We start from the raw sequence: 25,105 nt of genomic DNA on the forward strand, positions 1-25,105 counted from the left end.
ACAGACAGATCGTTCCGTCTCAGGGGCAGAATGACATTAATGTGTATATATATGAGCCCTCGCTGCTTTGCGCTACAGATTTAGGTGCTTCAGTGGGGGTTTTTTTCCTTCAAAAATAATAATAATAATTTTTAAAACTTATTATATATAAACTTAAAATATCACCATATTGTCATTCATGCTGCGAAAAGACACATTGTTTTATGTTGATGTGCAAGAGGTTTCCCTGCATGCCGAACAAAGAGCTGACATGACTCAGAGACTTTGTACATGCCTGTACTGTACATGCCCACTCAAACAAGGCATGTCATTCGTTCCCAATGCTACATCGACCAATGAGAGCGCAAGTGGAGTCATCCGGTCAGCTGATTGGCTGCGCATCATCGGCAGTCTGTTTACTGTCTCGCACACAGTCTTAGTATTGTGTTCGTGATAACTTTTTTTGTTTAAGTATATAGTGAATCTCCTCCACAATGAAACCCACACAGGTGAAAATACCCCTCGTGTGAAAAAATCTTCATGCATTAGAACCATTCCCACTTTTCTGCTCCCCCGCCAATGAAAAATCCCCCTGTTGCGTTATACGAAATCTTTTTCTCTGCCCTTGCCTCTTAACGAGATTCACTACAACGAAAACAAGCCTTCCGCAAAAGTCTAATCCAACCTCAGCCTACAGCGACTCCTACTGCTTCACTCTGAAACTGTAACAGCAACCACCACACTGGTTTACACATGCACAGTAATAATAATAATAATAATAATAAATAGTCCAGGAAGTTCAGTATTTGTTATTGTTAGTTTCAGACACCGCACGAACGTTGCACTGCTAAAATGGCTACAAAAACGGACCTTTGCTGACCAAGGAGTGAAGAAAAGAAAAGCTTTAACGCTTGAAGACAGGATAAAAGTAATAAAAATGAAAGATGGAGGAAGCAAAGTAAAAGACGTTATGCAAGAAATGTAAGTGAAAGTGAATGCTCGTAAATTTCAAAATTTCTTTCCCTTTTTTTCTTTCTACGCTGGCTATATGAACTGTCAAATATGTGTATGCTCATACTTGTGCACCATTGGAATAAAAATAGAGTACACATGCGTGTGTGTGTGTGTGTTTACATCTGATATAAATTCGATATAGTATAAAATCCACTGTTGTGAAAAATGTCTTGCTGCAAACATGATTTCGTTGTAGTTTGACTGTAAACCTTTTTTGATTAGTAAAACTGTGTTCCAACCCTTTGCTACCGTCAAAGCAATGTGTGGGAGACGTGTGAGCCTGCTTTTTGGAGATGGCACCATCAACAAGGACAGTTTGTTTCTACGACGGGGCAGGTTTGCAGCCTTGACTGGGTTGGGTAGCCTTATTTTGAAAGTTTCATAATTAAGTCAGCTGTGTTTTAGAGATGTCACAAGGAAACAGTGACAGTCGAAACTGTCAGCTCGGGAAATGTTTTTTTGTTCTTCACTAAAAAAGACCATTTGCTAAAAAAGAAACCTGAACCCCATTTCAACTAAGAAGACAAGATGAACGTCACAGAGTGAACCATCACCGTGTTTTTCTCCAATTTAAAAACCTCAGTTACACCAACAGCGCCTCCAGCAGAAGATTCTCAGAGTGAACACCGAAAGCCGAACAAGTTAAGTGAGACCCGCCTTCTACACCACTAACACAAGCCTCTTCGCTTCTTTCAGAAGGCATTGATGATGAATTTTAATTACTGTATAAGGTTTTATTATGAAAGATTTAAATATGTGTACTGTTATATTCGTCTTAAATATGTAAAGTATGAATACTGTTTACATATTTTAAACATGCTGGTACCCACACACACGAAAATTCAGAGGGCAAATCCTACCTCGCGGTTTTCACCTTTTGTGAGTGGTTTCTGGACCCATTACCAACGAAAAGCAAAGGATTACTGGACTTTTCCCCCATTTTTTTATTTCCTACACCAAGACATACCAGAGCTAAACAATGGCATCTGATAATACAAGTTGCTGTTTTGTAAAAATACAGTATATTAACTTCATATTTATCACAATCTAGTTGCATTGCCTGTTAAAAAATAATAATTGCCAACTTCATCAGGTAGCTTCGCACAATTCTCTTGGTGTCCACCTTTTTTTTTTGTACAAGGTCATATTTTGATGGAAATTCCAGTCGCGTTTGGCCATTAAGCCTGTGACGAAGGTAGTCGTGAGCGCCGGAGCCAGTTTTGTCAAGCCAGCCACCACAATTCTTCATACGCTACACAACGCACCACTTCAAAATAAGAGTGAACCAAATCGGACTGTACATGGATACCAATGCCTGACTTAGCTTATGTGGTTTTATTATCTGGTCCTTCTCCAAATCTGAGATGAGTTCTTGCTTAGAAACGGGGAAAAGAGCCGATTACATATTTAAACTATGATGGTTTCACCCATATAATTCTGACATGGACAGTGACTGCTGACCTACTGATATTCAAGAAATGTGTGATATGAAAAGGTTCCATTCGATCTTGATGTGGAAATGTGTTTATGACACATTGCGCAAAGGACAAGAGCATCAATGCACACCAACTGCACTTGCATTTTGGTATCTCTTTATGTACAGATAGAATCACAACTGCATAAACATGACTTTTTTCTCTTTTTCTTAGGCATAAAAACATAGTTTTAAAATAGGAGAAAAATGGAAAATAAAAGTGACAATAAAATTAAGGCATAAGGCACCGTTTTGCCCAGATTTTAACAACCATTCCGAAACAACTGAAACACTGACCAAGTGCAACATTATGAGCACTTGTACAATTGAGTAAAATTCAGAAGTAAATATGGTGTCATATTTTGATGCAGCCAAAATAGTACAAACAGTTCTCAAAATAATGCAGTACATCAATACAAACTCCAAACCCAGTAACAAACATGTTTGTTCTTGTTCTTGTCCGAAAGTCTGTCATGGTGGATGTTTGTGACCAACAGGTGGCACTGTAGGGCTCCTCCTACAGCAGCACACCTGTTGGTCTTTAAGTCATTAGTAGTTTTCTGCTAAAAGGACTCCCTGCCCGTCCACTCAGTGTTGGGTCATTGTTTTTGTTTGTATTGCTTTCACCTTGTTTTGCTTCTGCCATGGGTTTTTGTTTGTGACTTTGGGTTCTTGTTTTGTGGGCTTTGGTTGTTTTGGATTTAGGTTTCTCAGGGTTTCATTATACATTTTGTTAAGTCCACCCTGCTCACGTTTTATGACAAAGTCAAAACTGAACTCGGATGTTTTGGACAATCGTCATTTGACTGTCCAAAATGGTCAGAATGTTGTGGTTGGTCAATACAACCCCCCAAATGGGGACAGAACATTTGCAATAATTAATATGAATTAAAATGTGTAAGACATAAAAACAAACAAACGGTGGAAGCCAAGGCATGAAAGGTTAAACCCAAAGAAAAAAATGATATAATAATAATAATAATAATAATAAATTTTATTTGTTTTCAACAATGTTTACACATGCTGTGGTCCAAGCCTTGATCAAGAAACCTGGTCTTGATCCAGATGTGTTGTCAAGTTTGAGGCCCATTTCCAAACTGCCTTTCATATCCAAAATTCTGGAAAAAGTGGTGCACATGCAGTTGAAACTTTTCTTGGATGAACATAACATCTTGGAGGTCTTCCAGTTCGGTTTCAAAATGATGCATAGCACTGAGTCAGCCCTGTTATGCGTTTCTAATTACATCCTCCTGGCAATTGACTCTGGTGACCACGTGTGTCTAGTTTTATTGGACTTAACTGTAGCATTTGATACAGTAGATCACAGTATTCTGCTGACTCGTTTGCAGCACTTGGTGGGCATTGGCGGCAGTTCTCTTGAGTGGTATATGTCTTATCTATCTGACAGAACCTTTTGTGTCAGCCTTGGCTGCTCTGAGTCACGCACTGGTCCCCTGTCATGTGGTGTTCCACAGAGCTCAATTCTGGGACCTCTGCTGGTCTCGCTGTATCTGCTCCCAATGGGTTCCATCTTAAGGAAACATGGTATTCCCTTCCACTATGCAGTTGACTGCCAGATCTATGTCCCACCGAGCAAGAAAGACGCCTTCTCATTAAGGCCACTCCTATCCTGTCTGGAAGAAATCAAAACCTGGATGGCACAAAATTTCTTGAAATTCAATGAAAAGAAGACAGAGGTGATATTGTTTGGTCCCAGTGGCCCTTCTATATTCCATCCTGTAGACTTGGGCCCCTCTCTTTAAGTCAACAGTCTCAAACTTGGGCCTTAACCTGGACAGTGATTTCAAACTCGATCGGCAAATTGGTGCCGTTGTTAAATCCACCTTCTTTCACCTTAGACAGCTGGCCAAAATAAAACCTCTCCTCTCACAAGAACAATTTGAGACAGTAATTCATGCCTTTGTCACATCCCGGCTCGATTACTGCAATGCCCTTTACTTTGGAGTCAGCCAGTCCTCCATTAAGCGCCTTTAGCTGGTCCAGAATGCTGCTGATTGACTGGTACTTGTAAGAGGGAGCACATAACTCCTACTCTGGCATCCCTTCACTTTCTCCCCATTCATTTTAGAGTTATTTTCAAGATTGTTTTCAAATCTCTGAATAATAATATAATAATAATAAATTTTATTTATAAGCGCCTTTCAAGACACCCAAGGACACTTTACAATAGCAAAAAACACAAAACAATACGAGACGGGTTGAGCAGCGGCAGCCAAAACGCGCCAGCGTTCACTCAACCCGAAAGTCAGAAAGAAACCACAAGGGAGGGAGAGGGGGAGAAAAAAACCCCCACGCTTGAATTACCCTCATTCTGAGGATAATTTCGCGCCACCTTACCTTTCTGAGCTCATCCGCCCCTACACACCTGCCCGGCGCCTCAGTTCTGTGGACCAGACATTATTAGAAGTACCAAGAACTAAACTGAGGTTCAGAGGGGATCGAGCCTTTTCTGTTGCTGGTCCTTCTCTCTGGAATGACCTCCCACTGAACATTCGGCAAGCCTCCTCGCTGCCCATCTTCAAAGCCCTCCTCAAAACTCACTTGTATTCTTTGGCATTATACTCAGCATGACTTAGATTTGTTCTTGGTTTTACTGTTTGGTGCTTTCTACCGCCTTTATTACCGATTTGTCTTACTGTTTATTGTGTATGTTAAATTGCTCCATGTACAGCACTTTGTATGCAGCGATGGCTGTTTGAAAGTGCTCTATAAATACTGTTGACTTGACTTGACTTGTTGAATGTTATTTTTCAAATCTGGCTGTGAGGCAGGTCACTGATGCACTTAGCAAGTTATTTGGTAAAGGTTACGTTTCAGTCTTAACCCCATTTTCGAGAAGGGGGTTAAAATTAGCACGCTTAAAAGTATCGTATGTCATCAGAAAAAAATTGTCCCTTGTTGACAGATGGTTTGAAAGAGGGGTGAGGGAAACCATCTCCACTACATCAATGATGATAGCACCCATCTCCCACAACTCTTCTGAAGGTATTCAATTATTTAACCTCTAACAAATTCGAGACGGACACTTTTCACCATCAGCTGCGTCTCTGTTCATTCCGACAAACGTCAACTTCGGGGCTTTTATATTACTAGGGTTACAAGTAGAGTGTATGTCCACAACCATAACTGTACCATGCCAGAACTATGTGACATACGGCCAGCGTCACACCGCAAGTGGCTACATTTTGATGTGGGTGAAAAAATACGGTCTGAGAGGACTTGAAGATTGAAATGGTACATGTACCCAAATAGTTTAGGGTTTTGGGTGAGGTCAAATATCGGATTGATTGGTTTCCTCTTGAGGTGTCTTCATTTAGTTCGATCCACTTGCTACTGCTCATCCTGTTCAGCGTTTCAGGGAGCTGGCGGCTGTCCCAGCTGACACTCTGAAGTGATTGCCAGTCAATCATTCACGCTCACTATTACACGGTTATTGAGAGAGAATCGATCCCACGGTCAGCTGTGAAAACTAAGACACTATCAATGATGAGAGGCATGCCTGTTTTTCTCAGGGCCAACGCGTCCCCAAATCCAGGCCAGTTCATGGAGTAATTTCACACGAGACCAGAGAATGAATTTACAATGGGTCTGGTACATCCGTGCTGTGTGGCTTTAGCTCTGTTGTTGATCTTGGCTCTTTATCACACTCAGTTGATTTCTGAGGCCCTGACAGTAGGCGGAAAGGCTGCTGTTGTCCTCCAGCAGCTTGCTGTGCTCCTGCATGACTCGAGATGAGGTCTGGTGCTCTCTCTGGCCCTCCTCCAACTCTGAAAACAACTCCTGCCTAGATAGAAAGCAATACAGTGTCTTGTTAATTGGACTTCATGGTTCAACTCATTTTCAAAAAATCTTCAGGATCAAATGCAATCAATCATTCTTACTTACCCTAAAATACCCCCCCAAAAAGTGTTGAAGTATGTACTGCTGTGTATTAAGGTTAGGGTTCTCTGACTAACTATGCTTGCACACCTTCATCTTTTGTTCAGAATCATCATCTTATTACGGTAACGGACACAACTTCCTTCTAATTTACAGGTGAACTCTTATAGCTTTGATGAGGAAGCGTAGAGTGGGTTGTTCTACTCCCGCGCACAAGTGGATGGGCATTGGATAAATGCTTGGTTTGACCCTTGAATTGCCACAATTAGAGGTGGTGTATTAAACAGTGGTCCTTATCATGCTGCTCATGTTGACATCATGAGACAAAGGCGACACCGAACAATGGATCAAGAGTACCTTGCCATTGTGATGATTTAAACAGGACATTCTCAAAGTGCCCAGTGAGCTTAGCGTGTCACAGAGTGTCATCAGCAGGTTGCAACAGAAATACAGAGAAACCGGAAGCGTCACAGAAAGATGTCGAAGTGGACATCCCATGCCGATGATCGCTACAATCTGCCCTGAGAGATGCCTGGATGATGAATGTGTAATGGCAATTTGACGTACTGTATAACAGCGCAAAATGGAAGTAACTGTTCGTACTATTGAATGCTGACCGCACCTTTGAATGCTGATCAGTTATTTTGCTGATAAGCAAAGTTGCACTCGTCTGTACAGTACTCTGCGTAGCTGCTCAAAAATGCTGGTTGTGCTGGCCTTCACCAACTCCCAACAAGATAACATTTCTTTTTTCTTTCTTCAATAAATCTCATCATTTTTTTATAAATACTTTTGTTGGCTTGGTTTCCCTGGACAAGACAATTGCCACTCAACTCCAGGCACGTTTAAGGGAGGTGAAAGGCACCCAAGACCATCTGTCAGACCATCCGAAACCATTTACATTGGTGCGTCTTCATGCTAGACGACCTGCATGGCTACCTGACCACACCAATGGCCACATGCGTCATTGTCAGAGAGCATTTACTCCTGATGAGGGTCCAGTGGGCCTCAGTGCTGTTTTCTGATGAAAATCGCTTCACGTTGAGCAGAAATTATGGCCGCCAGCAACGTTGGAGACGGCAACAAAAGTGCTATGCATAATCCACTGTTGTCGCCAGATGAGCTTTGGGTGGTGGCTGTGTTGCAGTGTGGGCAGGTGTGTGCAGTGGGGACAGAATTGCCCTACACTTTGTGAATGGAACAGTGACAAGCCCATACCACCTGAATAACATTATTAATCCAGTGAATGTGCCCCTGCATGAAAAACACGGGCCTCATTCCATCTTCATGGACGAGAATACTCCAGCTCATCGAGGTCACATCAGGGGAATATGGATGTTGGAAACTGGTGTACCTCAAATAGAATGGCCTGCACTTTCTCCAGACCTGAATCCTCCTGAAAACCGGTAAGATCAGCTGAGTTGCTATGTAGGGGCTCGAAACTGTGCACCCCACAACCTCAATGACCTGAGGGCTGCCCTTCAAGAAGAGTGGAATGCCATGACTCAGCAGACAATAAGTGGACTTGTGAACAGCATGAGACGTCGTTGTCAAGTTATTATTGATGCTGAGGGGACACAACGAGTTAGAGATGTTTTTTTAAAATTGTGGTGTACCCACCATTGTTCTTACCTTTTGTTTCAATAAATTGTTTGAGATGAGGAAATTACCAAGGCATCCTTGTACTTAAATGTGCTACTTGCAAAATATGATATCATTGTAATGTAAACGTTTTCTATCGATTTCACCTGAAAGCCAAATATCTCTTATCTTTTTATGAGGGAAACATAATATATATATATATATATATATATATATATATATATATATACATATATATAAATCCTCCTCTCACCCCTTGGGTGGTGTCCATCCCTCATTCAGCTCGGGTCCTCTACCAGAGGCCAGGAAGCTTGAGGGTTCTGCGCAGTATCCTTGCTGTTCCCAGCACTGCACATTTCTGGACTGAGATGTCCGATGTTGTTCCCGGGATCTGTTGCAGCCACTCATCTAGTTTGGGGGTCACTGCCCCGAGTGCTCCGACCACCACAGGCACGACTCACCTTTACCTTCCAGGCTCTCTCCAGCTCCTCTCTGAGCCCTTGGTATTTCTCCAGTTTCTCATGTTCCTTCTTCCTGATGTTTCCATCACTTGGGACCGCTACATCCACTACAACGGCTTTCTTCTGCCCTTTATCTATGATCACGATATCTGGTTGGTTCGCCATTACCATCTTGTCAGTCTGGATCTGGAAGTGCCACAGTCATTCTCCACCACCTTCGGAGGTGTTTCCCATTTTGACTTTGGGGTTTCCAGTCCATACTCCGCACAGATGTTTCAGTCGACTATGCCAGCCACCTGGTTATGACGTTCCATGTAGGCTTTCCCTGCCAGCATCTTACACCATGCAGTTATGTGTTGGATCGTCTCAGGTGCCTCTTTGCACAAGCGACACTTTGGATCTTGTCTGGCGATGTATATCTGGGCCTCAATGGCTCTGGTGCTCAGGGCCTGCTCCTGAGCAGGTAGGGTGTCTCCCGTATGCCAAACCGATGCCCTACCAACTGAGCTATCCAGCCCCTCATATCTATCTATCTATCTATCTATCTATCTATCTATCTATCTATCTATCTATCTATCTATCTATCTATCTATCTATCTATCTATCTATCTATCTATCTATCTATCTATCTATCTATCTATCTATCTATCTATCTATCTATCTATCTATCTATCTATCTATCTATATATGTATTTCTCTCTCACCTGTCAGTACATCAGAGTTGCATGAAAAGCTTTCTGCCACTAGGTGGCAATAATGCATCAGTCAGTTATTTACCTATACTGTACACCAATTAGTTGAAGGGGGGAAAACATCACAGTGAAACTAATAATTATTTCGAAAGAAAATTTGAAATCAAAGATTCTGACAAACATCACCCAAAGACAAAACATTTTCATTCAAAACATTAGTTATTTTCATGGTAAAAAACTTGACTTGTGACCCCAAGCTTAATTTCTGGAATTCTTTGCCTGTTTGCCATTTTGTTGGGTGTCAAAGTTTACACAGCATCAATACATGTCTTTTGGATGATCACATTGTATGAGGTTATTTAATTGTCGGGGTAATAGATTTTCAAACCGTTTGATTTAGTTATTGAACAAACATAATACAAGTCAATGGAAATCAGATGGGAATGTGCCCCAAGTTAAAAATACAAACAAAAAACACCCCCCCCCCCCAAAAAACAGGTTAAGAACTCCTTCCGTACACCCCTTCTTTTTTTAAACGATCACTTCTGCTTTGTACAACATTCCTCGTAAATATTCCATCACTGCTGAGTTGATTTTAGAACAGGCCTCAACTATGAGCTAAGTTGTATCATGTTTCAAGTTTCATTTAATTTGGGCACATCTAAACGTTTGGGTGCGTATCCAGCACCCCCAAATTCCTGTGCACAAAGCCGGAGGGCTGTTGAAGTCCACAATTAGCACGTCAATACAGGTGGGCGACCACAGGGGAGAAGGCGAAACTCGATCACAAAAGGGGAATAAATAATTCGGGAACAGCGGTTGAGCAACAAAAGACGAGTTGAGACCACCCATCGCGCCCAGGCGACATTGTCCATCCGCAAAGTCTGCAACATGTTAATTCGATGTAGACCAGACAGAAAAGGCGCCAATGTACTGATGGTTCAAGTTTGAAAAACAGGTAACCAATCACTACCGAGGGCCGGACTGGGCGTGCGGCATGCAAATATCGGGGGCAGAGTTTTACTTGTATTTTCCATATGTTACAATAAAATGTCGAACTCGCGCAGACGGGACTTTGAGTTTGATCGCGGAGCAACTAACCGTCGTTCGCTCTCAGAGATCCGCTTCCGCCGATATTGAAGACAATTTTCCTGTGTGCCGAGTCATTTCTTTAACTTTGTCCGAGAAAATCTCTGGGGGCACCTGGTGTCCACCAGCACCATATTGGTAACCTCTGTTTTAAAGCTTTGACAATGTACAATTTTGGCCATTTCAGATGTAAGCGGTGCAGGTGATTGAAATCAGCATCGATGAATCCACAGGAGCCAACCTCACAAGAGATCATATCACTTACTTTCTCCGAACAAGTTCAGCAATCTCTGACTGAACCCGAATGTATTCCTGAGCCATCTTGATATGCTGCTCAAACACAGCCATTGACTCTTTGGAGTGAGGACACGGAGTCAAGGGCTGGAAAAAAAATACACATATATCGTTAAAATTGCTGACAGCCAACTTGACAAAAGTAAGACTTTGATCATTGCGTATATTTGAAACTTCCCGGCCCAAGCTACTGTATGATTTGTTCACTTATTTCTTTTAATGTTTTTCTTTTTCCGCAAATCGACGTTCATTTGGAAATAAACTCATTTATGCAATATTACTTGAGACACAAGTCATCGTCATCATGTTCATCACCTTTGTTCTGGACAGCTGATTCATTTTTAGTCGTGACTCCATTCAAGCACGCTAAATTTCAAATCAAGTTTTACTTCTGACCACTCCTCTTTTTACTTTAAATGTAAAAATAACAACAACAACAAAACTATACCGTTATGGCTGTTGCTCATTTTGGCATGTGTGTGTAAGTGTGTGTGTATGCGCGGGAACAGGTCGATGGGAGGGTGGTGGATCGAAAAGTAGATCTTCCGTCAAAAAAGGTTGGGCACCCACCCATACTGTCGTGGAACAGTTCAATACTATCTCCACAACTCTGAAACACTTTGTAAATAATCGTTACTCATGCTTTCAGAAATTATCTTTCAACATGCATAATGTACAGAAAAAAACCCCAAAATGCTTATTTCACTTGACAGTGAGTTTAACAACTGCCCAAGTAGTGCTGTGCGATATTGACAAAATGTGATACCCTGACAATGATATATAGAGTATATCCCCATACTGCCTTTTTCCTTAAAATTACATAAACCTGTTGTGATTTTTTTGCAAACCCGCTGGCTGACAACTATCACACACAGGCTCTCACAGAGTTAGGCTGAACATAGTTGAGCACAATGTGAGCTTGCATCCTTTACATATGCACAGATCGTTTTTTTTCCCAGGCTGAATAAATGGTCGTTTCCATGCATCAACATTCACTCGTGCTGCTTTATTGCCTCTTCTGACTGTCAGCCTGCTCCTCGCACAACCACGCGCATTGACTTACAGACCTTTTCGGTGCTCTTTGTGGGCTATTTCATTGCATCTTTATGCACCACTGATTCTCTTAGTTATGCCCACAAGGAACTTAGAGAGACAGGCGACCAGCACTACATATCCATTTTGAGTGCCATAATTGAAAGCGAGACCAGTGTGCCAAGTCTCTATCTCTCCAGGGCTAGGATATCAAGGGAACTTACAGCGTGCTGAAAATCGTGATTAAGTTAATAAAAACATGTCACTCTATGTGCATCATATGAGATTTATTGAGTTGGGTTTTTATTTGACTGGATGAGTTGAAAGAGAAACTGTCAAATGATTAAAATATTTAATCAAATTAAAAATGCAACTGTCGTAATTAACTCAAATTCACAAAAAATTAATCGTGATTACTCACACATTTTTTATAGTTTCTGAATTTCCTTTTATATATTTTTTGTCCTATTTTTCCCAATTTTAATGCTCTCATCAACATGGAATCATGAATCAGTTTTAGATGTGCAAAATGTAAATATTTACTGAAATAATTTCGATTTTCAATTATACATGAACATTTTTCACTTGGAGCAGTTATTCGCAAATAATCTCTCACACAATATTACTGTCCATCAAGAACAGTAAAAAAAATATTTTGTCACACAACAGCTGCTTTAACAGCTCTTTTTATGGATTCAAAACAGAGCAATATAACATTATAAATTGCACATCTAAGGTAAACTCGTACTCAGCCTCGAGTGGATTTAAAGGCCAAGTGTGAAGTAATTTCATCAAATGCCAAATAGGGTCACAATGAAAGTACTTAAACATTGTCCACCAAATAAAGCATGAAAAAGTCATTTATGTGTTGTATATTTGACAAAATTATCGATTTTCCGAAGTTCCAGCCTGAAAGGGCGGAACCCGGAAGTGATGCGTCACATGGAGGATGATGATGGCACGTCTCCATACGGCCGAAATGCAAAGCATTTCAAACAATGATTCAAACATGGATACAAGCGCCCAACCGTACGGTGCGTCGAATAGTCGTGAAAATACGGTAGTTGTATAAAAGGTCTCCTGCCTGAACACTCGGTGTCGGGTCATTGTTGCTTTTGCTACTGTCATGTTTGTTGGTTTGCTCTTGGCTTCTGTTATATTTGTTTGGTTCATTGTTATGTTTTAGCTTTAGTCATGGTTTTTGTTTGTTACTTTGGAATTTGTTTAGGATTTAGTTTTCTTTGTTTTAAATACAATTCTTCAAAAACACCCTGCTCCTCCCTCATGCCTGCTTTTTGGGGTCCAACACGATGCAACGTGACAGACATTCCGTAATGTAAGTGAACCATAGTGCGGTGGTCCCACCCAGTGACAACTGTGAGCAATACGCTTGTTCAATAAAATTTATGTTCATGGTGTCATCGCTCAGTATTTTACTTTTTTTTTTCTCCAGGTGTACTTCTAGTAAATGCCTCCAGCAGTTGAATGTGTTTGCTGCCATGAAATTCAAGAAGTAGTGACTACGTCGACAAGGAGAGGAACACTTCAATCAGGTGCTGGACTGCATCACTGACCATCCTGGACTCAATTCTGTGTGCCTAGACCCATATGGATTGCAGGTGGCATGGATGACCTACAAGCAGCAGTACAAAGGCAAGGCATTTGATGGGCCGCAGGATGCCAAGTATAGGCACATTGCCTACAGACAATTGGTGCGCTGGTGCTGGAAGTTTCTTGGTCAGGACAACCATGTTGTGCGCCCAGCATGCGCCGTTCTTGTATTAGGGGACGTTTTCCACCACCAGGAGGAGAGGAGTCAGTTGTATTCAAAGGGTTTCGTGTTTCACAGAGAAATGTTCCAGAACTATGATTTGGACTGGTTTTAGAGTGGTGAATGTGGACATGGTGCCTATCATGACAAAATACTGTAATAAAAATAAACAAATGAGGACAACTGAATACAGGTAATGTAGTTTTTTTTTTATTTCCTGAGGAATCTAGTCTGGTGCTCGGCAATAACAGTTGACTTGTCCGGCCTGTTCACTGCTGCTGTCAGGAATTGCGGATCGACAGACACATCACCAGTTCTGGACTTATTTTGAATGGTAGTCAGTTTCATCACCTCTGACAGGCAGTCAATCACATTGTCTAAAAACAAACAAACAAACACACAACATATTGGTATGATAAATACTTTGACGACATATGGGTTATACTCAGTATGTCATGCATTTGCCTGGAGTGCTTTTTATTTCATAACTTACCATAAGTTGCATCCACCAGTATCTTTCTCAGAGAATACCCACCACTCATATTTGGGATAAATGATACAGTGTGTATTCCTTCCTTTGTCACTTTTTGTGGTCTGCCAGCATTTTCATTATAATGCAAAGCAGCAATAATTATTATGGAATAGAACAAAAAATGCATTCTTATTTTTAAAAAACTGTCAAATTGTGTTGAAATAACTTTATACCTCAATGTTCTACATTTGACTATAGTCTGTATTTCATGCATATCAGTTTTCTTTAACACACCTGCTTTTCATTCCTTTGTACGAGAAGTGGTACATCTTTTGGGCAAAGTGATTCACCACACTGTGAAAAGCTTCCACACCACTGGTCTGTCCGAGGTGAGACATCTTCATGACATCGGTGACAAACATGGACTTTGTCAGGAGTTCCACCACTGCGACATTGACTTCAGTACCTTTAAATGAATTTACAAGGTATGACAATATTTCTATTTTTTAGGGTTAACTAGAAGGCAATATCTAAAAAAAAACAAAAAACGGGCAATAGCCATGCCTTTTCTCTAGTAATTGGAGGATGCAAACAACGATCGTGCACGTTCTGCAGGTGGTCCACACATGCTAGCCACTTCTGCTTCTTTTCCTCCGGTGTTTGGGCGGAAACACCGGAGTCGCAGACTTGATAGCTTTATACAAAAGCATGCGCTGTTAAGTGAGAATCAATATGGCTTCAGGAAAAAACGGACCACCTCAATGGCAGTTATGGAGTTTTTGGAAGCAATAGCCACTAATATAGACAACAAAGAATTTACTGTTGGGGTTTTCCTAGATCTAAAAAAAGATTTGACACAATAGATCACAGTATATTATAGAAAAAACTAGAAGGATATGGCATTAGAGGTGTATCTTATAAATGGATAAAAAGTTATTTAGAAAACAGATATCAGTACTTGCAACTCAACAATAAAAAAACGAATCAACTGAAAATCACTCACGGAGTTCCTCAGGGGTCAGAGTGCTTGGTCCAAAACTATTCATCTTATATATAAATGATATCTGAAAGGTCTCAAAACAATTTAAATGTGTCCTATTTGCTGATGATACAACTTTCTACTGTTCTGGAATAAATCTGAAACGGCTCCTGACAACCATAGAAAACGAATTAAACAAATTAAAAAACTGGTTCGACAAATAAATTGTCACTTAACCTGAAAAAATCGAAGTTAATTGTTTTTGGCACAAGACCAATCAAACACCAAGCTAAAATTATGGTAAACTGAATTGAAATAGAAAGAGCGTATGAAACCAAACTTCTCGGATTAGTAATAGACTCAAAACTATGTTGGAAACCACATATCGATAACGAAAGAAAAATAGCCAAGACCGTAGGGATCCTCTACAAAACCAAGGAAGTGCTAAATAAGAGATCTTTGTACACATTATACACTTCATTATTACTACCATATATTACCTACTGTGTGGAAATATGGGGAAATGCCTGCAAAACAAACACACTCCCTATTCTCAAACGACAAAAAAAAGCAATTTGAATTATTAATAGATCAAAATATATGGAACCCACAAATCCACGATTTATCAAATTAAATACGATGAAATTTTATGACCTGGTTGACTTTAAAATCGCCCAATTAATGTACAAAGCACTCAATAACCTGCTCTGCCAAAACATAGAAATCCATCAAAGTCCATCAAAGTTAGCAATTGAATGGACACCAAGAGTTTAGAAGTTTTTCGAAATTCGAGAAAGCAACTATGAATTAAGAGGTACCAACTTATTCAAAAAACTCAAAACAAGAACAAACATCAAGCAAAGATGTGTATCTAGCAAAGGTGTTAATCTGTGGAATAATCTCGAAACGGACCTGAAAATTCACATCTTGGTCCGGGACGTGTCGATTGTCCTTTTCCACGTCACTCTCCTCTTCATTGTCTGTGTCAACCAATGGCATACAGACCTTTTTCCTTTTGGGTTCTGGTTGGCCCAAGTTGCATTGCAAACAATGGACCGGTAATTTGAACTCTTCTTACATTTCTCGCAAGGACAATACTTCAATGTCTGCACCACTGAGCAAATTGAAAAGATAAATATATTTATAATCAATGTATGTATATATTTATCAGTAATGGCCATCCTCATCATCACTTACTTTTATCCACACTAAGTGGTGGTATAACTTCATCATTTTGATGGCTGTTTGAACTGGATTCTTCCAGTAATAACTGCCCCCCTACACTCATCCGTCTCAGAGCTGATAGCCTCAGCTACGGTTCGCTTCCTGTCTTGCTTAGCTGCTGCTGCACGCTGGACAGGTGGATATTGAACTTGCTGGTCTGGTGGAGGCAGGTGAATTGTTGGGACAGCAGTTGCATTGAGTAATAACCCGCAGAATACCAAATATTTAATTATGAAATATTTAAATTATGAAGTAAATCGTAAAATGCATAGGCGTGACAAATGATTGGCAGTTTTCCAAGAGGATGTGTCATGAATACAATAAAGTTTTATTCAATTCAATTCAATGTTCATTCGTCAACAAAGCAGCGCTGACAACCTATTGAAATGTACTTCCAGAACAATTTGTCTGACTGCCATTATGACTCATCGCTGATATGAATAACATAGATCGGGGTTTGCCTTGAGCCGAAAACTAACGTCGTTATCGCTAGCTTTGCCTGTTCAACGTTGCTAGCATCTCGAGTTAGCTTTCGGCTAACTTCGCTACTTTCTTCTGTTCATTCCACAAGAGTTGGCAGCTATGCTACTGGTCATTCCACAAGAGTTGGCAGCTATGCTTTGATAAAATCATTATCTATCCAAAAATCACACTTACTTTTTTGCAAATATTTGATCATCAGCAGACCGGTTGAGAAAGCAGTCATCTTTGAAGTGGAGATAGCAGAGAACACTCGTCGATGATGGCGTAAAATTCATTCGCTTCGTGCGAATAAAAGTCCATTTAAGTGCCCTGCTATCCTTCGGCCACTGGTACAACTTTTCTGTCGTTTGCGAACAATACATCGCCACACACCGCCGTGGCATCTTACCAACAAGCAATGCAAAAAAGCTGTTCAATGGAAGGACTTCCCTCGCATCTCTCCATGTGACGTCATTTCCAAAGATGGCCGAAGAAAAGCATTTTCGTTGTCAAGGGCATTGCTATGGGTTAAACAAAAAATCTGGAAGGTTTGTGTTAAAAAAAAAAATAATGGAAATATGCTTGTAAATGTTCAGCCATTAATATTACTCAAAAACATGGTTGGCCAATTTTACTTCACACTTGGCCTATTTTGTGTGGAAAGTTACCGTGTTCCGTGTCCATATAAAGAATGGGGGCGGAGTGTCTCTGTGTTCCTCTGACAGCGACGGTGCGCTGAGGCACGTCGAGAGTTCAGAGGTGCAGTGGTAGCGACCACACTGAAAATAAAACGTCTCCAGTGTTGTCATCGAACCAAGTGTAGTCAACCAAAATGATGTCCACACAAAACCATAGAGACTTCTGCGCAATAAGGACCAGAATCAACATAGCCTGACTGCTGTGTTCAAAGCAAACTTGAGAAAAACGAAGTATGCAACAATGGCTGAAGTCCACTACAGGATGAGGAATAGTTTACCTTAGATGTGCACTTTAAAATTTTATATTGCCCTGTCTTGATTCCATAAAAAGCTGTTAAAGCAGCTGTTGTGTGACAAAATATTTTTTTCACTGTTGTTGATGGACAGTAATATTGTGTGAGAGATTATGTGTGAATAACTGCTAATAAGTGAAAAATGTTCATGTAAAATTGATAATCGAAATTGTTATTCGAGTAAATATTTGCATTTTGCACGTAGAAAACTGATTCATGATTCCATGTTGGAGAGCATTAAAAGGGGGAAAATAGGACAAAAAATATAAAAGGAAATTCGGAAATGATAAGAAATGCGTGACTAATCAGGATCAATTTTCAGTTAATTTGACTTATGACAGTTGTGTTTTTAATTAGATTAAATATTTTGATCGTTTGACAGCTCATATATATGTATATATATATATATAGAGAGAGAGAGAGAGTGAGAGAGATGGATATAAAAATAGAAATACTGTACTGAAAAAAATACACTACCTACCTGTAACTGATGATCCAGTTTTAGGTAGGCCATGGGAATGGAGCCGTCTAAACCATTCATTGCTACAAAAATAAATTGAGACAGTGAGTGATATACTTAATTGTCACGGTTGTAAAACACCGGTTGATGATCATATGCAAAATATCATGTGGTGAAATTAAATATTTGTTGAAATAGACATTCCTCATTTTTATTTTAAGAATCCATTTGGGCTCTTATCCATTCCTGTCTTTACGAGGTAACAACATCGCTGTCGCCTCCGAAAAACGTGAACTCACGATTACTTCAATGAAACTACGAAAATTGATAATACATCAAAACTGAAAAGCAAGCGAGGATATCACAAAATACATTCTACAGCCCCTCCCCCACACACACACAAACACACAGAATTAATATTGTGATTTCATCATTTGTGAATACACAACAGAGGAATAAATTACTACTAGATGTCAATCTGATAGTTCTGTTGGAGCTATGATCAAGGAAATGCCAATGCGTTTTTCGGAGGCGGTCATGAACGCCTCTCGAGTTGAACGAAAGAAGAGGCATGGATAATGGGCAAGACGCACCTGTATTTGTTGAAAAAAGGAGAGCTGTGGTTTTATTTTTTCAAAAGGCAGACTTTATTAAAGGTTTTCATAGTCTCAACAAATACAGGTTCTGTACGTCTGTCTGTCTCCGTGTCTTCTCTTCATCCGTTCCACTCGAGAGGCGTTCAAGGTCGTCCATAAGATTTTTCGAACAACCGTCACGGAGCGCTCAAGCAGAAAAGGGGGAAGCGTGAGACCCATGCGCGTGCACACACACAAACAAACAAACACGCGCACACACACACACACACACACACACGCACACACACACACACACACACACACACACACACACACACACACACACAGACACACAAACACACACACACACACACACACGCGTCGAGGAAGACACTGTCATCTGTCACACACTGAAAACAACCGTCCATTAGAGGGCGCATTTGACTTGCATCCACCCGGGATTTCTATGCCCCTAAAAACAAAACAAAAAACCTCCCGAAAGACATTGTCGTGAAAGTTGACACGAAAGTGTAGATGGTCGAAAGCCTAATGAAGGAATGGTTGACCGAGTGTTTCAGCAAGCGACGATCTTTTTATTGAAAAAAAAAGCATTACAAAACGGCGAAGTTTTTTATCGAACCAGCTTTGTTAGTGCTGTTTTACTGCTGTGGTGCTGCCGTGTTACAGGCAATATTTGAAAAGAAATGTTACGTTTTGTTATTACTTTTATACTATAATTCTATAACTTTGAAAGCGCTTTCTGTGTACTGTCCTTCTTTGTAAATATCTCATGTTACAATGTGTCCACTAGCGGCTTATATACAGGTGCGGCTTATGTGTGTACAAAATGTACACACATAAAAATGTTCCTTTAAAAATGTAGTGCGTGCTGATTGTAATCAGGTGTGCTCTATAGTCCGGAAATTTACAATTCAATTGAATCAACTACAAAGGCAAACATTTAATGTTTTAACTGCTGAACGAGAATGATTTTTGGAATTCTTCTCTCATTTTGAATATGATACATGCAACATGTTTGCAACAGATATCGAATCAATGAAGTCATTCCACCGCATTGTGAATTCTTTGACATTTACAACCATCTAACTCAATGATTTTCAACCACTGTGCCGTGGCACATTCGTGTGCCGTGAGAGATCGTCAGGTGTGCCTTGAGAAATTATCCAATGTCACTTTTTTTAAAATGTAAAATTTTATAAAACTTTCTGCAAATATTATGTCATGTCCGAGCGGTAACGACTGGGCGAGTAATTTAATATTCATCCGTGTGGCAACACGTAGCTGATTGCCTCGTTCCTCCGAGAGACTTAATGATGCACGTGAGAGGCTGTGGTAACAGTCATGGATAAGACAACTGTAAACTCCGAATTGGGCTCTGTATAAGATTCTGACCCAGATGAAGGCCCTAGTGTGAGTGGTGGAAAAAGAAAGCAAAGACGGTGAGCTCAAGGCAGTATAGTGAAAGCTATCTTTCGTATGGATTTACTTTCACCGGGGATGAGATGACACCTACTCCATTATGCCTGGTTGGTTGGTTAGTTAGTTAGTTAGTTAGTTAGTTAGTTAGTTAGTTAGTTAGTTAGTTAGTTCTGCCCGTTCCTATTTGGAACATTGGGCGACGAGTTTCCTCCATTTGTTCCGGTCACTGGCGACCCTTCTTGCTCCATGCCAGCTGACACCCATCTCACTGTTTGGCAGTCTGTCTCCACGTCTTCTTTGGCCTACCTCTCTTCCCTTTTCCACGTGCTCATACAGATTGTTGGTCAACTCCTGGAGTGCGGGCTGGGTGTGACTTAACAGAGCCAAATTATCTGCAAATTCCAGGTCAGCTAGTCTGCTCCCTCCCCATTTGATACCAACTTTTGTCCCTGTGATGGACTTCCTCATCACAAAGTCAATTATGATGATGAAGAGTAGGGGTGACAGAATGCAACCCTGTCTTACACCAGTGACAATGTCAAAATCATCAGTTGTGCCACTGTTGGTTTTAACACAACAGGTTGAGTTGTGGTACAATGACCTGAAGATGTTGATGTACTTGAGGGGTACACGATTATGCCTGGTGTGTGGCGAGAAGCTATCCAACAGCGCCGGCTGGACAAGGACCGAGACCTTCCCATGGTGTCCTGCGAGGGCCATCTGGCGACCTGCGAACACGGTCCAACCCACCCGCGGTGCCCTGGGAGACGTACTGCCCCCTTTTTGCTGATCGGAGATGCCCTACCCGCTCCGCACCTCCGGCTGCTACTCCTGCGAGCGGGCGATGTTGAGGTGAACCCTGGCCCCACCATCTGCGCCGGCTGCCTCAAGACCATCCGAGTCGACTTCGTTCCGTTCGTCTGCAACGGCTGTCGGCGGAGCTTCCACAGAACCTACAGTGGCCTAACCCGAGCACAAATGGATCTCCCGGGCTTCACGTGCAGGGGCTGCCGTGACGTGCCGCCTCGCCACCGCGGACGATGACGACGCAGTGGGCAATCACCTCTGAAGATACGAGAACCTGCACGGTCTGCCGAGTCCGGATTGCCGCGGAGAACGCAACGTGCCCAGCCTGCACAAGGCGTCTCACCCACTGCTGCCTGCCCCTCATTTGCTGCTCCTGTAATCGCCGGTTCAACATGAAGTGCGCGCTGGAGACACGCGGAGCTGTTGAGGTCCGACGGCGGAACAACACATGGTCCTGTCCAACCTGCCATGTACCACAACTGCCGCCCCCCTCAAGTCCCAACGTGAGGAAGAAGGCCCTGCCGTCGCTCAGGAAGCATCAGCTGACGCTCCTGTAGTGGAATTGTGATTGCCTGTCCACCAAAGTTGATGAACTCGCAATGTGGTATGACGTGGACATTATACTCCTGCAAGAGACCAAGCTGGGGGAGGAGGACCCAACGCCGATGTTCCCCGGATTTGACTGCGTGCGACGAGACAGGCCGGGAAGCGGTGCGCGCCTTCACCATGGAGGAGGACTTCTGACGCTGGTCCAGCGCGGCATGCCCTACTCGGTTGCAGCAACGCCACCCGCTGCAGCACTGGAGATCCAGCGCTTGGTGATCCCCACTGGACACCGATCCGAAGTTACCATTGCCAACGCCTACTTTCCCCCAGAGCGGTCAACGACCATCCCGGCCAGCGACACTCAGAGCTGGGCGGACCAGCTCCTTGTGTCGGGGACCTCCATTGTCTGTGGTGACCTGATTGCACACCATACCTCCTGGGATCCCTTCGCCCGGGAGACGCAACGGGGTGTGGCGTTGTACCAATGGCCGGAGACTCATGCCAAGCTGACCCTCAATGATGGCACCCCTACCAGATCTGCCCGTTTTGAGCAAGGCTGCGGTCTAAGCACCCCTGATGTCACCATTGTTAATGTAGATACAGCAGAATCCTTCCGATGGGAGCCCTTACACGAGTTGAGCTTGGACCACTTGCCAATCCTCATCTGGTGGAGACAGAAGACACAGTGCAGCATGGAGTGAGACGCTTCCGGCGGAACTTACGGCGAGCCGACTGGGGCCTCTTTTGCTCTCTGGTGGAGGAGAAGCTACTGCAGACTGGTGACGAGTTCTCGATCCCCCCTCGGCTACATCTGTTTACGGCGGCCCTATGTGAGGCAGCCGACAAGGCGGCCCCGGCGAAGGTCATCCGCGAGAAGGCTGTCCCCTGGATGACTGTTGAGCTTAAGACTCTCATCCAGGAACGCAACCGCCTCCGTCGCAACATGACCGCTAACCGAGAGGCCTGGCTTCAAAAATCGCGGGAAGTTGCGAACCTTACCCGCAGCCTCAAACAATCAGCATGGCGGTCCCACCTGACGGAAGTGGCCACCACTAGGGACGCTCGGAAGACCTGGGAGATGATCCGGGGTCTCAACGGCTCCCGCCCCTCTGAGACCGGGTGGACCCTGGTGTACAACGGCCGCGAATATGTCGGGGACGCGGCGAAGGCAACTGTGTTTGTGCAAGCGTACACTGCCACGAGCCGGTGCAAGACTGACCGGGAGATGCGACAAGTACGGCAAGTACGATGAACTTCGCAAGGAGCTTCAACGTCGTCGACGTGAACCACGGGACGACCTCGAACAGGACTTCACCCGCGAAGAACTACTAGCAGCTGTGAAATCACTCAAAGCCGGAAAGGCGGCGGGCCCGGATGAAGTCGAACCAGACCTACGGCACCTGCCCTGGCGAGCGATGGCTGCTCAACATCCTAAACCACAGCTGGCATACAGGCTGGTGCCCGCAGACCTGGCGCACCGCCGTCCTAATCCCAATCCTGAAGAAGGGCAAGGATCCGCAGTCAGTGGCTAGCTACCGACCAATCGCCATCACCTCAACAGTCGGTAAAACTCTCGACCGTATGATTGTCAATCGGCTTTCGTGGTGGCTGGAAGGACGGGGACTCTTGAGCCCCTGGCAGGCTGGCTTCCGACAGGGCCGTTCTACGATGGAGCAGTGCCTGCGCCTGTCTAAGTTCGTCAGCGACGGTTTCCAGTCTACTTCGAGAGAGCGCATCATAGCAACATTTTTCGGCAACAGCCAGGCGTACGACACCGTGTGGAGAAATGGCCTCCTGAAGAAGATGCACCAGCTGGGCATACCACTTCGAGTCATCGAGTGGTGCTCGGCCTGGCTGACGAAATGGACTGCCCGCGTGAGAATCGATGGCGCGACGGGATGCTGCCGCACATTCCAGGAAGGACTACCGCAAGATTCAGTCCTCTCGCCTCTCCTCTTCGTCATCTTCATCAACGAACTTCTTGGCTGCTTCGACGAGAAGACGCTGGTGCTCGCCGATGCCGACGACCTGGCACTGGCTTGCCGGGGCCGAGACAAGAATGCCGCTGCCACCCAACTCCAAGCCGCGGTCGACAAGGTGTCCACCTGGAGTACGACTGCTCGACTCCGACTCAACGCGGCCAAGTGTGAGGTGACAGCCTTCACTCTGGACAGCGCTGAGGCGGGGTGGGAACCCCCCATATCCTGACAGGCACCCGGCTGCGCTGCAACCCGCCACCCACCTTCCTCGGGGTGCAGTACGACAAACGCCTGACATTTGGCAACCAGGTGAAGAAAACGTGCCTGCAGGTGAGCCGAAGACTCAACCTTCTTTGGGTGGCACCACCAGGGGCTCGCACCTGCAGGACCTCCGAACAGTCTTTATTGCAATGCAACGAAGCCTGGCCGAATACGCCTGCCTGGGTGCCGTGGCTCTCGCGGACGAATCTAGAGAAGCTGGAGCGTGCCCAACTCCAAGGAGCGCGGGCCATCACGCGACATCTCCAGACCACACCAACGGAGGCGGTTCTCCACGAGGCTGGCCTCCCCCCGTTGACATCACGTTACAGCACGGGTGCTGCTCTTGGCGGATCGCTCGCTCAGTTTGCCCCCTGATGACCCTCGAAGGATCCTGCTGCTGAGCCGGGTACGACAGCGCCTACGTTGGTCCGATTGGCGCGGCGAGGTCACACCGGCCCTGTCCCGGCTAGGACTTCTGGGTGAGCACGAGATGGGTGCTCCTAGACCTGTCCTCCTCCCTGGGACCTCGCTCCGCCACCACTGGTGGCCATGACTGCTGTGACGAAGACTAACTCCACGGATGAACAGCTTGCTGGTGCTCTGGTTGCCATCGCCGCGGTTGGAGAAACGGACCTGGAGGTCTACACTGACGGGTCCACGCGGGGAGGCGTCGAGGACGGTGGTGCTGGTTTGGTGGTACTGCACGGCGATACAGTCATTCACCCATGGCACGCGGCAACCGGTCGCCGGAGCAGTTCCTTCCAAGCTGAACTGGCGGCCATGGCGGAGGCTGTCACCTGGCTTGACACCAACCGCACGAGTGGCTCTCGGCCAAGCTGATCTGCGACAGCCGGTCCCTGGTTGATGCTCTCGCGAACCCTGCCACGGCTGGGATCCTATCCTCCGGCTAAGAGGGGGTTTGGGGCCCTCGGCCAGCACGGACGGGTGCACCTCCTCTGGGTCCCTGGACACTGCAATCTCCCCGGTAACGACCTCGCGGACGATGAGGCCAAGCTGGGTTCTGAGATGCAGCAGCCCGATGCCTGTCCGGATGCCTCCACCAGAGCCGCAGTCATCCGGCGCGATGGCCGCCCCCCAGGGCTCTCACATCACCGACTATGCGCCGTCCACACAGCGCCTCTCAAACTTGACGAGGAGTTAGCCCTTCCGAAGGAGGATCGGACGAACCTCATCCGTTTCCGCAGCGGCCACCACCCCCTGCTCCGCCACTGGCTACACCGGATCGGTAGGGCAGAGGATGCGACCTGCCGGATGTGCACGGAGGAGGAGGAGATGTCTGAGCACCTCTGGCTCCGGTGCCCAGCCTTCCTGGCCAAACGCCAGCACTACGGACTTGGCCAGACTCTCGATGAACTTGCGCGTCTCCCACGGCCATCGCTGGCGCTTCTGCGGACTATCCTCAGGCGCTTGCGGCGATACAGCAACAGCAACCAACAGCGCCATGGTGCCGAGCAAGCTTAAACGCCATCTCCAAACGAAACAGCCGTCGCTTCAATACAAGCCGACAGACTATTTTGTTCGCTTGCGTGTAAATACAGAGAAACAGGAAACCTTTATGAGAAAAACCATAAAGGTAAATG

General features: G+C 44.2%; 1 protein-coding gene and 1 long non-coding RNA gene across 3 annotated transcripts in view; one reads left to right on the plus strand and one right to left on the minus strand.

The window, feature by feature from the left end:
* Positions 1–2,568: 2,568 nt before the first annotated feature.
* Positions 2,569–25,105, minus strand: part of LOC127614445 (mitogen-activated protein kinase kinase kinase 7-like) — a 74,528-nt gene continuing 51,991 nt past the window's right edge. Inside the window, exons 12-14 of one of the 2 annotated variants that reach the window (XM_052085765.1) lie at positions 17,918–17,979; positions 10,477–10,592; positions 2,569–6,272 (exon numbers count right to left, since the gene is read on the minus strand). In XM_052085765.1, the coding sequence (XP_051941725.1) occupies positions 6,101–6,272; positions 10,477–10,592; positions 17,918–17,979 (350 nt within the window). In that variant the 3' untranslated portion in view covers positions 2,569–6,100. Of the gene's footprint in view, positions 6,273–7,132; positions 7,847–10,476; positions 10,593–17,917; positions 17,980–25,105 lie in introns of those variants that run through there. The other variant, XM_052085766.1, reaches the window with a different exon arrangement.
* Positions 12,746–13,163, plus strand: LOC127614585 (uncharacterized). The gene is made up of 2 exons (XR_007966629.1): positions 12,746–12,873; positions 12,991–13,163. It is a non-coding gene; the product is annotated as an uncharacterized LOC127614585 (long non-coding RNA).

Source organism: Hippocampus zosterae, chromosome 14 (genome assembly GCF_025434085.1).
Source record: "Hippocampus zosterae strain Florida chromosome 14, ASM2543408v3, whole genome shotgun sequence".
In the NCBI taxonomy this organism is placed as follows: domain Eukaryota; kingdom Metazoa; phylum Chordata; class Actinopteri; order Syngnathiformes; family Syngnathidae; genus Hippocampus; species Hippocampus zosterae.